This window comes from Podarcis filfolensis (assembly GCF_964270895.1).
Source record: "Podarcis filfolensis genome assembly, chromosome: 9".
NCBI classification, from domain to species: Eukaryota; Metazoa; Chordata; class Lepidosauria; order Squamata; family Lacertidae; genus Podarcis; species Podarcis filfolensis.
Genome location: NC_139610.1, coordinates 28,179,922 through 28,198,097, shown reverse-complemented (window position 1 = coordinate 28,198,097; position 18,176 = coordinate 28,179,922). Strand labels below are relative to the sequence as shown.

The following is an 18,176-nucleotide window of genomic DNA, read 5'->3' as shown; positions in this document are numbered from 1 at the left end:
CTAGCTATCATTTCCTATTAAATACTGTAAAGTTTTCATAAATTACATAGTCGGAGTTGTAAAAGCTGTGGCGTTAATTTCTGAACTTGCTGCAGTTACATCTTTTGGAAGTTATGTTAATACTGGCTATAAACAGATGTTCATATTCTCACACTGAAATTCTACTTGGTTAGCTAAAGAACATGAAGCCATATTTCATATTTGCTGACATAGAAATACTTTGCACATAAAGAAACAGTGCCAAGCCATTGTTTCAAAGAAAGAAAGCCCATTCTCCACTGAAACTGAATAACGAACTATGGTTGTTGTTTTTTGGTTTCTATTCAAATAACAATAGTCAATCCCTTTCTAGAATAGCTTTTCAGTGTCTGGTGGCATTAATAAATTAAACAACATAATACAAAACTACTTAATAAAAGTTAATTTAGATTGCATGGGACACGAATGAAGCAATCCCGTTCCTTCAAGCTGTAAACTAAAGACGACACTGCCTTCATGTAGTAAAATAAATGTAGAATTTATCAGATTTTAGGAAACATATTGTGATTATGCATGCTTAAAACTCAACTATTTACATAGAGAAGAACAGCATTGATTATTTACAAGAGCAACATTTAACACATTATCTCACAGGTTGTTTTCTGCTTGCTACTAACTTACATATATAGATATATAAAAATAGGTAGACACTAGAGCATTCAGATTAGGGAGTGAGGGGGACTTTGCATTTCCCATGTGTTAAGATGAGTCACTCGTTATTCCATAGATGCTATCACTGAAATCATTTAAACATTTTGCCAGTGTTGCAGGGCAATTTGTAACTCATATTAAAAGTCTTTTTGCATGAATTAGATTTGTTTCTTGCAGCAGAAACCTCCAGGCAGGTTAGTTCCTTGTACTTTTTGACTTGAATAAATTCAGTGGGCCATAGAAATCAATTACTAGCTTTAGTAGTATGAAGCTGTGTAATAAGAGGTATCATATTACATTTTTTTCTGTCTTAACTTGAACTTGGGATGCTTTTTGTTTTTACATTTTAAACGAATCAGATAAAATCTACATAGTGGTGATTTTTTACACAGTCATTTTAATCTCATCCTGTTGGTGAAGTCAACATTCTCAGTTTTGTAATGAGGAGGGTAAAACACAGCTCTTGAAAGAAAAAGCGCAGGAAGAAAATTTAGACGCCCAAGTGCAATGAATCTGCTAAGGAACAAAGAGTCCTTTGAATCTTAATTGGAACAAGGTTCTGGCTCGTGTGTTATAAGTGTCTGAAAATGAAAGAAGAATCCTCCTTTCTGTCTCTCTCAAACTCTTAGGCTTTTAGGTCTGTTGTTACTTTCCAGGTACTGGCAGTTATCTTGCTCTTCTGCCACTGTATAATGGACCGAGGATGTCTGAGCATCAGCAGAACAGACAGTGCAATTTAGCATTGAGCCTCCTAAGATGAGACAGAATCCAGCAAACCAGCCTACAAACAGTGCTTCCCCAAAGTCCCACCTGGGAACGATGTCTGGAATATTCTCATCCCAGAATTCCTGCACAGTGGTGTGAGCAACCCAGGAGACTGGGACTATGGCTGTGACTCCTGATATCCAGAAGAGTATTCCTCCCAGCAGCAGTAACCTCCTCTTTAGGTCCAGTTGTTGTTCACCAATCTTCAAGCAGTCCAGTCCGAAACCTGAGAGCAAGAGGCCTGAAAGTCCTAATCCATTAGATACAAACATCAGAATCCTAGAAATTTTGAGCTCTGGAGGTAAAGCCAAAAAAGAATCGAATTCCTTGCACTGCATTCCCCCTTCTTCTTGAACTACACAGGCTTGCCAGAGTCCCATTGTCCAGATCTCCAATTCATTCAATTCCAAGTTGAGATTTTTCCACTGAGGTAAATAGGTAGTGAGGCAGGATAACACCCATCCCAACAAACAAAATAAAATCCCAGCTAACTGCATCATGGTTCGGTACACTAAAGCCATTCTAAAGGCAGAAAACGCCTGGCCGGAAAATCTTGGCCAACTCTATAAGACTTGCTACTTTATATGGCGGCTGCAGCTCTGATGATCTTTAGCTCTTTCATGCCCTGAATATAAACTTTTGCATATTAACCCTTTCCAAGCTCTGAAATGTGTTTTTGTTCTTCCTGAATATAATGTTTCTTGTAAAGGACGAAGGACTCTGCTTAACCATGAGTTAGGTTTTGTGATAAGGATTTGATCTGTTACCTTCCAATTTGCTTGGTAAAATTATATCCCAATGCCTGGTGATTACAAGTCTGAGGATGAACAAAGAACGCTCTATGACCCCTAACCTCAAAAAAACAACAGAAATCTTTGTGCTTCAATACGGATTAATTAGATTTTAAGTGGTGATAAAAAACCAGCTCTGTCTGCAACAGGACTTCATTGTAATGGCTAAATCTGAGATTTCAGGGTTGCAAATCAAGGCCTTGTAAAGAAAGGTATACTGTTTTCCTATAATCTGTATTATTAGACTTCCTCAATATATGTATATGTACACCCAAAGGCTTTCCTTCATTCTTCTTTTCTTTCACCACCACAGAGAAGATTGCAAAAGATCTTTTTCATGTGCTTTATATAAAATTAAATTTAAATAGGCTTTGTTATATATCTGACCCTTTTAGAGCACAGTGAAGAAGCAGCGATACATAAAGTAGGCTACAGGATCATTGTAGCTACATTCCTGAAATATCCATTGTCAATGACGGAACATTCCTCGTTTGTTTTAAAAAGTCAATTTTGGTTATCTTATTTTGTTTAGCAGTAGAGCATACCTTGCTTATCCCATATATAAATTTTATTTCTAAAAATATTTATATACTGCTGTATCATAAAATATATATATATCAAAGACCTTTATAGCAATAAAACATAAAGCCATACAATAAACACAAAGAAAAAAGAAGTTAAAAGCAGACATCAATTAACTGTTGTGGTAGAATGTATTCCTAATTGCCAGCAAAGGCCTGGCAGAATAGTAACAGGTGTTTAAAATTTGTGACTCTTTTGTGACCAGTTTCCATAGACAAAGCCCATGATCCATAGCGTTGAATGCACAAGACAATCAACTTCTTGTGCTTCTCTGTGCATGGCACTTGTACAAGAACAAGAGTGTACACGAAGACTTAGCTGTGCAAACCGGTTTGCACATGTGGAACAAATCACCCAGATACAGTTCTTTAAAAAGCTGCAAGCACACAATGAAAGCAGTTCCTCTGAATTTAGGGGATCTGTTTCCAATCCAGAGAATATTATTTGTATTATGTTGCTCAGTCTATCTGCTTCCAAATAGGGTCTAAAAACATTTTGACCTAAGGCTATTGATTTATACCATACACTTAACTGTGCTACACAAGAATTCACACAAAAGCAAATGGCATCAGAAGACTGCATTATAGCATTGTTATTGAATTCATACAAAAAGCTTAACAAGTATTATTCAAGGTGCGAGGCTCTGATGGGGGGGGTGCAGATACCACCATGAAAAAAGCATTGAGTTCATCGATTTTAGTCCCAAAGGCAGGCATCTAAGAATTAAAACACATCAGAAGTTTCAAGTTCAGGGGAATGTTTGTCTAAACTGGTGTGTCTTCAAGAACCGGTGGAATGCCAATATTGATGGGGTTGGCATTTCACAACACTGGTGCCATGTTATCACAAGCCAATAATCAGGACATAGCAAATTAACTGGGTTCAATTTGTTGTTCTTCATGTCCTTACTGAGCAGTCGAGGGGGGATCAGTTTTTTTAGGTTATTTAGGAGTGTGTGTGTGTGTGTGTGTGTGTGTGTGTGTGTGTGTAACAGAACATTAAAACTGACAGATCCTTTAGCACTGCTGTGATATGTGCCCAATAAATAGCACCACTCACCACCCAGGCTGTGATATTCTATGCCAGTTGTAGCCTGTAAGGGAAGTTCCACATGGGATCCTTTACACCAGTAATGTCTTGTTTGGACTATTGTTCGTCCAAATAATCCCTGTGCAGGAAAGGATGCAGTTGGCAAAAGCAGCTGAAGCTGATGTTAGGTGCTCTTTGCCACAGAGGCTACATGGGCCTCAATGGACAACAATGAATCCAAGAAAAGCCCCAAGCAGCATACCTGCTCCATCAGATACAGTGCAACCCCACCTAGAATAGGCAAACTCCCCAATTCTCAGGCCTGGAACCCAATTCTCTTACCCACCATGTATTTGACTTGGCAGGGTTTGGCTTCAACCTATTGGCCCTCATCCACTCCAGCACTGCATCCAGCCACTGGCTCAGCTTTCACCGGGCCTCTTCTGACTCAGATTTAATGTGGAAATAGACCTGGGCGTCATCAGAATACGGTGTGCCCCAAACATCTTGATGATTGCTCCCAATGGCTTCATATACATGCTAGATAATATTGGGGGCAAAATAGTGCCTTGCAGCACCCTGCCAATACAGCTCCCAATATGTAATTATAGAGTGCCCTAAGTACTGTTCTTTGAGACTTAGCCATGCAAGTAGGAGCAGAACCACCAGAAAACATTGCCTCCATCTCCCAACCCACAAGAAGGTAGTCCAGGAGACTATCCCACAACTTTGGGCATCAAAGGCATCAATGGCTACCAAGAGATCCTACAGCAGACTTGAGCAATGAGGTTATCACCCCTGTTTTATTGTCCATTCCAGATTGCCCAACCACTGCCACGGTGTCCTTTCTCTTGGCAGATCAAGATGAGCAGGTGATGGCACAGGTTGCAAGGTTTTTAGCTGGGGCAATTAGAATAAGATCCACTATTTGACTATTGATTCAAAACCCTAAAATACAATTGACTTTTTATTTCTATTATTTGTATATCGTATTGTTGTTTTATTGCTATGGCCGATGGCTGACGCAAACAAAAATTCATTCAGATCCTACAGCAGCAAAAGCATCACACTCACACTTTCTGCAGGGAGGCCATCCATCAGGGCAAAGTGAAATGAATACATAATATGTTTCTATAGGCTGAATTAGTTCATTTTTTAAAAAAAGTTGGTGGTTAGAACACTGTTCTGAAAGCAGGGATTCGAACTCCCCTTCTGGGAAGCCTATGGGTTTTTCAGAGATATCTCTTACTCCCCAGGCCACATAGCTGATTGGGGACTCCAGTTGGAATAGCATTTCTTCCTTTCCCGCCTGGCTCTACCTTTGCTGACCAATGGTGATGATTTTCAGGCTGCCTATGTTTTATCTTGGAGTGTGTCAAAGCCCTGGAATGTGTGGCCATTGCAGTCCAGTTGCTGCCCTCTTGTCCTCTGCTCCATGGTAGTCTGCACTAAGGAAGTGGTCTCTTTGTAGCTTTGTGGTTGTTCATTGTATTGGTTGCATATGTACAGGATTGCATATGATACAGCACATGTTGATGTCATAAGGGAAGTTGACTCACCCAACTCTTCTCACACATCAGTTGGTGTGTCCCATGCCTGGTACAGTAATAAGGGAGACTTGCTGGCGTGCAACAACATGACCGGTGGGTAGGAGGAGATATGCTAGGGGTGCCTGTGGGTATTGCTACATTGGCAGAAATTGTGTTGCTTTAGGTCATTGGTAGGCAAGCTAAGGCCCGGGGGCCAGATCCAGCCCAATCGCCTTCTAAATCTGGCCCGCGGATGGCCTAGAAATCAGCGTGTTTTTACATGGGTAGAATGTGTCCTTTTATTTAAACAAAGGCCATTAAAAAAGAAAATATTTAACAGCAAGGTAAAAGAAAGCATGGTGGTGCTTTACAGTATATTATGCACGCCCAAAATCCTGTAACAAAACCCAGCAGAATCTTATAAGGAACAAAGACACAGGAAAGTAAAGATTAAGGCATATGTGAAGTGATGAAAGGTTAGAGTTAAAGCTCTAATCATTTTAGGAATGTTGGTTGTACTTTGCATTAACTTTTTAGTATAGATTCATCAGGTTTCCTCTTCAAAAGTAGGCCACGACGTGCTGGAAATTGCTTCCTCACAAATACCCCATTATACAAATATAAAATGCTATGTTGCTTAAGAGGGCTACCAATCTAGGAATAAACAGCTCAGTGATCACTCTGAAACCCTGAGTGAATAGTATACTCCTGTCATGGAAGTTAATTTAAGCACTTGGACTCGTATCAGTATTTATGGCGTGTATAAAATGTTGCCCAAGAGTACGTTCAAATTAATGCCTTCAACAATACAACCTGTATTTTGGAGGTTTGTAACAAGACACAATTTACCTGGTGTGTAAGGAAGGGTTCTTAAGGCAAAATTCATTCTCGTTACAGAGGGAGGCATATGAAGCCATGGGTCTGTGGGATCTCTGCATGGCTTTGGGTGTTTTTTGGGGGGTCTCACTCTGAGGTCCTGGTTAGCCTGTCCCCTGCAGCAGTGCAGCTGCGATTCCTGGTGGTAGGTATTTGTGAGGCAGGCACTTTCTGCAGGGTCCTTAGAAGAAAAGTTTCAGCAATATGCATATCCCACTTGGGCATGATCCTTAGCTGTTTGAGCGCATTGCCCTTTCACTCATATTTAGGATTTTACCTGTCTGGTATTGTACAAGGATTTGCTGCAGAACCCTAAGCCCTTTGCAGCTAAGGGGGCAGAAGGGCAGTATTGGGTGGCATCAGGCGTGGCCCATCCCTTTTCGCCACCTGAGGCAAAACAAGAACGTGTCACCAGGCACGTGCGCAATGCCCACCGCCTCACTTAATGGGGTTGCTCAGCTGCAGCTTCCAGGTTCTGGTGAAATCTCACAAGAGCTGAAGAGATTTCACAGGACTCTCGGCAGAAGCCACTGCAGCTGTTTCTCTGGTGGGGGCACCAGTGGAGGTGACCCTTGGATTCTGCCACCTGAGGTGGCTTCCTCAGTCTACCTTATGGATGGCCTTGGCATTCATGAGTGTCTGCAGGGAAGAAGGGGCTGGGTGCTTGCCAGCTCGTCCGCAAGAGGTTTAGAGTGATCTCTGAAACCACTCCTTTTGTGGCTGGCAGTCTCAGACTCGCTGCACTTTTCTGAAGGAGAGCTTTCCTGGACCAACAGGTAGCTCATATGAATGCTGCTCATTCTGATCCAGTGATGCTACTTTTCCAGAAATTACAAGATTTGGAAAGCTTAGAAAGACTATGATAATGTAAACAAAGGAGTGGTGATACCTTTTTGAGATCAGGTATACCCTGTTTTTTGAGGGGCAGATGGGAGCAGTGGCCAAGACTAGAAACCAAAAGTAATCCAGCAGAATAGAAATCACAGACCCTCCAAGTGTCCTTATTCTCTAGGGACAGTCCTGGATTTACAGAAGCTGTCTGTGTTTCTGATTTGATCCCAGAATGTCCTGCTTTTCCTTAGGACATCCCTATTTTCATCAGAGAACTGTTGAAGGGTATGGAGTTCTGAGAACCCCCGAGCTAAGAAGATAAGTGACTATACAAGCTTTAGAAGGTAGCCCTGTATAGGGAAGTTTTTTTAATGTTTAATATTTTATTATGTTTTTAGATATGTTGGAAGTTGCTCAGAGAGGCTGGGGCAACCCAGTCAGATGGACAAGGTATAAATAATAAATGGTTGTTGCTGAATAGGATGTCCCTATTTTCATCAGAGAGATGTTGGAGGGTATGCTGATATAGGTAGTGTAAGTCCTTTTATGATAAAGTTATACATCCACTGTTAGTATGCTTCTCAATACCAGATGCTGGGATTCACAGGTGATGAGAGTGCCGCTGGCCAGCTTCCCATGGGCATCTGGTTGGCCATTGTGAGAACAAAATGCTGGACTAGACAGGATTTTGCCCCACTCCAGCAGGCTCTGCTTAAGTCCTTATGACTGCTTCATTTACTTTTGAAATTAATTAAAGGTGCAAATGCCAAAACCCATAATACTGCATATCAGCAAAACTACTCAGTCTGGTTTAAATATACCGGTAATAGATGAGTTGGGGGGGAGATATTTAATATGGTTTTCTTTATAACCATGAAAATTGTATCTTGAAAAATTAACCAGTTTTTCCATCATCCAGCAATGTTTTGATCACTTTTTAATGGAGAGGTGGGTAAGAGGAATAAAAAAATCACATTCCATTATGAACCAACAGCACTGGGAGGGAGAAGAGTACAGAAGGAGGAGAAAGAAGTGTTGCTTCACTGGACTGGCAAAAAAGGAAGAGGAAATAAATATCAGTGCAAGCCAATATACAATAGGCAAAATGGAGGCTTATGATTGATGTACTGCGATTATGGTCTCCACAGAGCTTTCAAATACAGTGGTACCTCTGGTTACGAACTTAATTCATTCCGGAGGTCCGTTCTTAACCTGAAACCATTCTTAACCTGAGGTACCACTTTAGCTAATGGGGCCTGCTGCCGTGCCACCGGTGTGCGATTTCTGTTCTCATCCTGAGGTAAAGTTATTAACCAGAGGTACTATTTCCGGATTAGCAGAGTCTGTAACCCGAAGTGTTTGTAACCTGAGGTGTTTGTAACCCTAGGTACCACTGTACAGTTCAGCCTGCAGCCACTGGGTGGAAATAGGCATGCTTGCAACACTCAGGCTGCCAGAAACAAAATGGTTGTGTTCAGGGGAGGAGCAAACAAGTATACAAAGTGTGACAATCAATACCACCTGCAAAACCTCTCTTGAGCATCTAACCACCCACCTCAAAATATAGGGGTTTGGTGCTAATAATCTCCCACACCAACACTGCGTAAAATTTGCATTACACAAGCTGCTGAGCTTGTATAATAACACACACACAAAAAAAATAATCTGGAAGCTCAAAGTCTTTTGTAGTCAGTGCAACAACAAACAGGACTTCAGTATCAACAGGCTGACAGGGCCCTTGAAGAGGCTTAGCCTTCAACTCCCCCGTGTGTTTTGCTGCCTAAAGAAGATGAGTTTGGAGACTCTCTGTGGCATAGGACTCTGTAGACGCTGCAGAGGGAGTAGCTGGGAGTTTGAGGTGATGTCAAGTAATATTAAATTTCTGTCAGTTTCATTTGATCTTTGACAGATAGTTCATAAGTAGAAGGCATCACCCGACGGCACCATCATGCCTGTGCAAAATCCACCCTTGAAATAGAACAAATATGTTCTGTTACGTTAGTAAAATGCAAGGGCAAGGGTGGTCAAAAATGAATTTCTCCGTTTATTGTTTACAAGGGACACACAATCTGTTGTGTTAGTTTGGCTATACCCCACAGAAGCATGAATGGAAAAGCAAAGTTCACTGGGGGAGAAGTCCTCAAGGGTAGAAGTTCTCAAGGGTAGAAAAAGTGAGAACTTGGTAGCATTTGAAGGCTGATGAAAGGAAAACATGAAAGGCTCAGTGGCAGGATTGACGCTGTTAAGAACTTTGTTGTAACTCGGATTATTTGAAGAACTCAAAAGACTGAAGCCAATTGAAATATTCACTAAGGGGGTGGGGAGGCAGCCATGTTGGGATGGAGCAAGACGCTACCTTTCAGATTTCTGCCACAGGTCAGTGAAAGAATGTTAGGGATTAAAATATAAAGCCAAACGAGATATTCTCAAAGTCCAGAAGCAGCAATAAATAAAGCAAGCTCACATGATGATCTGCTGGGCAAACGAAAGAAGGAATAGCGTGATTTCTGTGAGGAAGCACCTTGCAGAAATGTTGCAAATTGAAACACAAAAAAGATCCTTTGAAATACCAGATACAGTATGTATTAGATAATTAATATTGTATCCTTGAGATACTGTATGGCCGTGGGCATCGGGTAATAGAGAATATCTAATTTATAAGGACAGTGAGAAAATCTTTAAGGAAAAAAGGAAAAAAGAGAATTTCTGATCACAAAGGAAAGATGAACTCTATTGTTTTAAGACTTTACATAAGCGGCACCACAGGAGCATTATGGGAATAAAAGTTTGACTTCCCAGTATTTCTGAGCACACCTTGATCTTCTGAGTGCTGGCTTCTTACAGGGGCTTTTTCTTGTCCTTATCTCCTTTGGCAGTACAAGACTGCAGTGATGCTACTGAAATGTATGTTGAACAAGCCTCTTAGGTAACTTTCTTTACATCGTTCAATAGACAAGCATGTTTTATGTGAACTGTTTAGAAAAACGTTGGCTCTTGCATTACTCTTCAGCCTTAAAAGGAAACTCTTGTTTCAGGCCAAATTGCTGATCCTTGTGACATGACAGCCTGATTCATTCCAACATGTACACTGAAATTAAAAGGTAATAACATAAAATTAACAAGGCCATCTCATAGATATACATTTCCATGCGCCCAGGAACACTGTAGACTGGAAGCATAGAAAATGATAGCTCCCACCACAAAACTATCTACAGTATATTGTGACTCAAGAAAGGACAGGATTGAGAAAGCTTTTTAAGAAAACCACCCTCATAATGAGAATGTTCCACAACGATAAGCTCCACTGTTACTTAAGATATCTTAGGATTTTAAATTGTGTATACAGTGGTACTTCGGGTTACGTATGCTTCAGGTTACATACGCTTCAGGTTACAGCCTCCGCTAACCCAGAAATAGTGCTTCAGGTTAAGAACTTTGCTTCAAGATAAGAACAGAAATCGGGATCCGGCGGCGAGGCAGCAGCAGGAGGCCCCATTAGCTAAAGTGGTGCTTCAGGTTAAGAACAGTTTCAGGTTAAGAACGGACCTCCGGAACGAATTGAGTACCTAACCCGAGGTACCACTGTACTAGGAACTGCTGCTTTGTTTGGATCACTCAATTTTGGTGATGTTTAGAATAGGGGTGTTTAGACATGCATTATGGGGGAACAGGATTTTGCCTGCTTTGCCTCTGCTCCTAACAATGCACATTTTGTCATAATGGTTTTTAGGGGGGCCTATATGTCCTCTTCTGTACAACTCCTCTAAGTAAGTGGGAAGCCCTGGCCAAACTCACCTAGATGAGTCCTACCTGGAAACATCTTCAGGAGCCCATATGTTTGCTCATTTGCACTAAGCCATGGTTTAGCTTTGAATATTGTGTGTGGCCAGTAGGAACACAATTCTACTCCTTCCCTTATGCATTTACTGAACATAGAGATGGGTGTTGTTTAAACATCCTTTATTATATGCTATGTGTAGCCAAAGGTGTTAATAGGATCTAATAGCACAGAATAGAAATCCTTAGTTAGTGCTCACTTAGCCTATAGGTGGCCAACCTAGTCTGGTATTGGCAGTGACAGTTTGTGGCATTCTTGAACAAGGACAGACGGACACACAGGCTTCGTCATGGCAGAGAGTGTGGCTGGCCAGCCTCTCCATGGTGTGCCACTACCTCCTCCTGACCTCAGTAAACTAAAGACAAAGCCATCACAATGCATATTTATTGTGGCACTCTCTAATGCTTTGAACTTAATGTGCAGCACAGCTGCCAGAGGTCTACTATCGCCGAACCAACGCACAGTGACTCCCAGTATCTTTGCTTTGTCCCGGTTACAACAGGTTTTCATAAAATGGCCGAACTGTATCAATAAACATGATTTGCATGATATTTATGTTTTAATGCAGAGCTGTAGCTATGGGGGGGTAGCTAGCCAGGTTTTTTTGCCTGGGGTGAAGCCTCCAGAGGGGTGCCCTTGAGGCTCCCAGCCTGTGTGTGTGTGTGTGTGTGTGTGTGTGTGTGTGTGTGCAAATGGCTGTGAGTGGGTGGGTGCCAAACTGGGTCTTTGACCTGGGTGAAATAAAGCCTAGTTTTGCCCCTGATCAATGGTAACTTTTGCCAGAGCTGTGGGCAATTATCACACATGGGACAACTGCACAGGCCACAGCAGTGACCAGAGGTGAAAATACTGCTGAGAGGAGTTCAGCAAGAAGAAACACCATGGTGCACCTGCAACACACCTGGGTGCCCCACCTACAATAAAACATGTCTCTCCCATGTTGGTTTCTACAGTGAAAGCAGGCGCCGTAACTCGCTAATGGTTTGACTTTACCCCCGATGGCGTACTCTTGCATCCCCCCGCCCCCAGACAGATAGATGCTAACAATAAGAATTGTGACTCGCACTGAATCCTAGGGATGAGATGAAAAATAACAGTGCTGACCCCAGGCAGAGAACACAGTTGGCACGTTGATAATTAATTTCAAGGCATCACCAGTTAGTATCTGAATCCAGTCTAGGGGTGTTAAGGGTTCGTGTGTCCCCCAAACGAGTCCTCTGTGTAGAAATTCTGACCCAAATGTATTTAAACATGCTGGAATAGAAAAGCTGTTTACATGGACAGCCACAGCACTCTTCCTAATCCCTTTCTTTGAGTACTTCAAACACCACATCTCTTTTCCTCCCCCACCCCTTTTAATAAGTGGGCTCAATTTCTTTAAGCATTTCAAGGACATCATAATAACCAGACCTTCTGTGTTCAGTAACAGGTCCACTGGAGTCGCACTTGTTCTGTGAACTGCTTTGCCTCCTGTGGTGCTGCATAATAAATTGCTTTGACAAACTGGGCATTTTTCCATCTGAACATTAATGTTGGTTTTAATGAATCCTTTATTAGTGGAACAAGTTTTGTTTTTTTAATTTCATCTGAAAACAGCCATAAAATTACAAACAAAGGCTGGCGTTTTTGTTTAGAATCAACTTGAGTGGAAGAGATGAATACACGAAGACCTTAACATTGATTTAAAAGTGGGGGATGAGGGACAGAGCACGTTTCATTTGACAACAGTACATTTTACATTTCTCTCATTTCAAGTGCATAACATTATGTTTGCCTTTTAAAAAACAACAACGGTATATCTCTTGCCTAATGCAGCCAGGGTTCTATGAGAACAAGTGAAACAATGTCTTGAGTGGCGCACAAAGCAGTCCATCTGGAATTGGAATCCAGTTTTGTTGGCAATTGATTGCCCTTGTAGGATACAATATGCTCCACTTATTCTGTAGCCATTAACGCAAACGAGTTTTGTGCAATATAAGGACATATCAAGGTGGCAGCTGATTGTATTCCCAGTGAACTGAGGCTGCACAAAGCTGAATATGCAGGCAACATCCTTGCACAGGGAGACAAGAAAAGGACCATAGCAAAATAGCATCCCCACTTAAATATTTCTGTGCCTGCCAGTGGCGTAGCGTGGGGGGTGCAGGGGGGGCCAGCCGCACCGGGCGCAACATCTGAGGGGGGGCGCGCTAATCTAGTGGAAGAGACTTGAGTGCTAAAATCCACGGGTTAGGGGGCGCAAATTACTTGCCTTGCCCTGGGTGCTGACAACCCACGCTACGCCACTGGTGCCTGCTATTTAAAAGGCACACACATTTTAAGGTGTGGTTACTAATGACACATATAGTGTCACATCTAGGTTTCATCAGGGCCCCTTCTTTGTGTGCCCCACCTGAGGAAAATGCACAAGGTGATCATATGATAAAAGGTGTTGCCAACAGTGGGCTCCTGTCTATGGGATGCTCTCCCCTATGAGAGGCTCCTAGCACCCCATCCACCCACTACATGAGAACTGCCTATCCCACAAACAAGAACTTTCTTCTGGGAAAGTTAGCCAATATATAGGGATGTGTAGTGTCCATGTTAATATTTTCCTCTGGTCAATTGCCATTTGGATAAATTATCTCATCAGGGCAGGGATGTTTGAACCAGACATCTGACCCCAGATGGACAACAAACAGCAAAATACATCCTCCCTGTGAAAAAATAGCACACATCTGCCTCAGACTGTAGAGGAGCCCCCGCCTAGTGGCGGGCGGGGCAAGCTGCCCACGGGGGCTCATCCCCCACAGGGGTGGGGCGCAGTGGCGTAGCGTGGGTTGTCAGCATCCGAGGCAAGGCAAGTAATTTGCGCCCCCTAACCCGTGGATTTTAGCAGGGGGCAGAGAGCTGCGAGTGCGAGCGCGCCTCCCCCCAGATGTTGCGCCCGGTGCGGCCGGCCCCCCCTGCACCCCCACGCTACGCCACTGGTGGGGCGATCTGCCCAGGGGAGCGATCGACGCGGCGGTGATCCGCCTTGGGGGGGGGATCGGTGCTGTGGCGATCCACCCAGAGGGGATTTTGTCACCCACCTCTTAGATGACACCCAGGGCAGACCGCCCCCCCCCGCCCCCTTCCTATGGCCCTGCCCCCACCCTCCAGCTTTGCCAAACTGCCCTTGGTTACATTAGCTAAAATGGTGGAGCCACTTGCCCAGATGGGGCCTGTGATTCTGTTCCCAGGGACCCAGGCTCCAGCTCCAGTGAGGGTTGGAGCAACCTGTCACATGCCTTGTCCCCTTGATACCTCTCCAGATGGTCTTTGTGAAAGATTTTAGACCTGTGCCTGGGACCCAACTAGATTTGGTATACCACCTCTCACTTCCCTCTACAGCACTTGCAGAAACCACCTTCTTGACTTTTCGACTCACTTTCGGTCTCGTCCGCTCGATCTGGACAGTAGAAGCCATTCCCGGGGTGTGGCAACTGCCGCATGCTGACAGCTTCTGGGAGCCATAAGTGACAGCTGAGTGCAGGGTGGGGACCAAAGTTGGACAGACTACCCCAGAAGGAGCACAATGTGTCTCTTACCAGAGATCCTACTCCTTCATTAACACCCCATACACCCCACAAGTATACACACACACAAGTACAGTCAGCGACCATTTTGTGTGGGCAGGGGTGCCAACTTGAATAAAATATGGGGGGGGCCAGGTAACCCCTGCCCTGCATAAACAATCACATGGTGTGGCACACATACCATTTGAATGAGAATTCCCCCCAACTTTGCGGGGGCCCAGCCCCCTCAAATATTTTATTGGCGGGGCAAAGGGACCAGGAGTTGGCTCTTATGTGCGCGGGGGTTCTGTTCCTGGCCCTGTGTGCATTGGCAGAACATGCATAAGCCCACCCCGTCCCATTACACCCTGACCTACCCTCATTTGCCCCTTTCCACCCTCTTCTGGGTCCAAAAGGACCTGCATGTCAGTGGTCATGTGTTAATTATATATATCTGTTTAAAGCTGCACTCTACATTGTATGCAATAAAATATACAATGAAATCACATCAGTTAAAATTAACCTTAACATTAAAAAAAACCACTTTAAATTGTCTTCACTCAGGCTCATTCCTGAGATGGCTCTCAGTTATATAAAATAGGCATATCCTTCACCACAGCGCTGCAATGGAAAAGCTCAATTATTCTCTCCTCTGTCATGTCTCTGGGAGCTGAGGCTGGTAGGTCCAGAGTAGTGGGAGGATGGAAGGTCCAACTTGATCTGAACAACTTTTTGGATGTAGGTTTCCAAACGTTAGTCATCTTCAGAGAAGACCCACTGAAATGGATAGAAGTGATTAACTGAGAGCCACTAAGCTAAGGGGTCTACTCTGAGGAGGACTAGCATTGGCTACAATTCCATATTTGCAGACTTAACTTGTGCATGTTATCAAAGGGTGCAATTAATATGTTGCTTCCAGAATGTAAGAGAAATGTAAATTAGATGTTGGGGAAAGACCTTACACACAATTCCCCCACCCCCACCCCTGAAAAACAATTTAGTTTTTTAATATTTATAAGAACACTTGTTTTACTTTGAAAGGAAAAAAAGAACTGGGTACTTTTTCTGTAAAGTGTGTTTAGAAATAATGAATCTGGCAAAGTTAGTATTCTGGCAGGGAATAGAGTCCTGAGGGTTGATATATCCCATGACTCTGGGAGAACTGATAGCAGAAAAATATCCTTTGATGTTTTATTTAAAAATGTTGTTCAATAATTCAATAAAGAGATCCATTATAATCATGAAACAGTAAAAATGTGCCATGAATACAATGTAAGAGTGAAATGAACTGGTATACACTTAATCAATGTTTACAGTTCACAAACCATTTTCTGCACTCTTATACAATGAGCAGGACCCAGCTTACATTGGCTGTTTTGTGGGAGGTGTAAGTATTTGGTCGTTTCTTATATCTAGAGCAAAATAAGGATGAAAAGCAGGGCTTTTTCCCCAGCCCTAACTTGCCAGAACTCGAAGCATTCATGGTGAATTCCAGCACCCCTTTTTCTAGAAAAACACCATGGGTGAAAAGGAAACATGACAGTGTGTTTATGTTAATAGAAATGAGATCTTGCTGTTAGCAATGGCAAAGCAAATATTTTACAAATATGCATTCCAATCTACCTAAGGAGGTAGGTGTATAATGAAGGTGGCATAGCCCATCTGGAAAGGTTGAAATATACAAGCAGAGGGGTTGCCTCTCCCCATCTAGTTGTTGGGTGCATATAGGCAAAAGTTGACAATTTCATCACACAGGGGAATGGCAGGGGGTTGTATGCAGTTCCCCCACTTTGCTGCCCACTGATCCACACACTGGCTATTTTTGACTGGACTACATACTGCCCTAGCAGATGTTCTACTACACAAAGACTTCTGGATTGGGGCCAGAGAGTTTTGCATACCATATTTTTCCTTCCAATTAAGCTCAACCAGTCCAGGCTCCCCTGGGAAAAATCGGGTTGTTATTTTGAGTCTCAGGCAAATGAAAATGTTTTTAAGCTGTTTAAATTAAATGGCATTCCATTGACATTGGTGAAGAAGAAAACAGTCAGCTCTGATTCATCCGTGCTAAAGTGCCACCCAAAACATGAAGGATAGGACTGTCACTCAGTGAAACAAATCAATTTATCAGCATAGAAGTCACATAGAATAAAAGCCCATTTCAAATTTGCTTAGAATAAAACAACAATGTTTTTGGAGAAAAAACATTGCTTTCCGGGGGGGGTTTTGTGGGGGAGGACCCTAGATTAGAAGTAGATGGCAGGCTTTATCATACAGAAAGTCCCATCTCTGCTAATCTCCAGTCAGAAACCTTAGTTAGTAAGTGATGGGGGAAACTGCTGCTGCTTTTTCTCAGGAGTAGTCTATAGGTCCCACCTGCTTATTGAAAGTGGGGGTGAAGCCAGCGATAGATGGAACCAGGGCAAAAGTGGTCCATGCTGACCCTCTACCCCACCCAGCCTGGCTTCTTCCCTGTCCAGAATGCAGCTGAGGAAGGAACAGGTTGCTTTTGCAAGAGGCCTGAGCTGATCGCTTGCAGAGGGCTTTTGAAATTAAGCTGAGGGCCGTGTGAAGTTAGGCCACAGGCCATATGTGTCCCTCAGGTCACAGGTTGCCCACTCTTGCCATAGAAAGCCATTGTCAGGCTGGGTATACAGTTGTGGGCTCAATGGTTGAATGGGCTGACTCAATACAGTGACAGGCTGTGTGGCAGCATCAATTATTTCTTAGATGATATATATATGTATGTGCCATCAGCTACACATCCAAATGTACCTTATATTAGAAGCATTAACATTTTAAAAATTATGTTGCCCGGTTAATTGGCTGCGCCATTTTTATGGATCAAAAGGGTTTTAGTCATTTAACTAATCCTATGGTCCCATGGGGGGGGGGGTGTCCCAGCTGCCATAGCAGATAATGTGCCTCCCCAACCACAGAGAGAAAGATCTTGCAAGCCCCCCTGTTGAGGAAGCAGAAACCTCACTCCTCTAACAGGGCTCAGCTGGTGGTAACAGCCAAAAGGGGGGCATGGCAGGGGTATGTATAGATCAGGAAAAGCTTTGATCATCTGGATTCAAAGCTCTCTCATTCTTCCAATAAGCCCCCACAATGGTGGGGAGTGACCAATGGGAGGGAAATATTGAAGCATCCAGAAAGTAAGTGGGAAGTCCGAAAAAATACCACCACTCAGCCTTCTGCCTTGCTGGTGTTTAGGGACAGAAGACTGTCGATTGCAATTCTCTCAGTTTCTCGTTTTTTTTAATTTTAAATTCCCTTCTCCACATTTCTTCAACAAATGGTGAATTTCCTTTTTAAAAATCCTCCTGAAAGTCCTTCAGTGTTCTAGCGTGACTATCTCTGAATAGACACATTTTTACTATTGTACATGTTTCTGCAAGTAATTTGTCATAAACATACAGTTTCCCAAGCTCTGTGACTGCTTCCTGTTCAGTGGCCAAAAAGGCTGTTTTGGGGCATTTTCAGGTACTGCTTTTTGAAGTGCGCTTTTACTGCTGTTGTTCTTTATTCTGTTTTGAACTGTACTGTCATTTTTTTTTATTGCGATGTTGATTGTGTTGCTTTTAATTTTTTATAATTGTTAGATTCACTGAGTATTTATTGACAAAAAAACGGGATCTGGAAAATGCAAGTAAAATCAAAGAGAAAAGCATCTCAGTGCTTGAAGTTGCATGTAAATTAATTCCCA

The 18,176-nt window shown here is 42.8% G+C and overlaps 1 protein-coding gene and 1 long non-coding RNA gene across 3 annotated transcripts; one reads left to right on the top strand and one right to left on the bottom strand.

Moving 5' to 3' along the window:
- Window positions 1–1,145: 1,145 nt before the first annotated feature.
- On the bottom strand, window positions 1,146–2,076 carry LOC310742725 (claudin-22-like). The gene has a single exon (XM_083572145.1). It carries the CDS (start codon window positions 1,974–1,976, stop codon window positions 1,308–1,310), a length of 669 nt encoding a protein of 222 aa, XP_083428271.1. The 5' UTR covers window positions 1,977–2,076; the 3' UTR covers window positions 1,146–1,307.
- A 5,169-nt stretch (window positions 2,077–7,245) lies between these two features.
- LOC310742662 lies at window positions 7,246–12,438 on the top strand. 2 transcript variants are annotated; one of them, XR_014538641.1, is made up of 4 exons: window positions 7,246–7,437; window positions 9,938–10,019; window positions 10,129–10,194; window positions 12,355–12,438. It is a non-coding gene; the product is annotated as an uncharacterized lncRNA (long non-coding RNA). The 2 variants fall into 2 exon arrangements; XR_014538642.1 differs by lacking the exon at window positions 12,355–12,438 and having other exon boundaries at window positions 10,129–10,404.
- The last annotated feature ends 5,738 nt before the right edge of the window (window positions 12,439–18,176 follow it).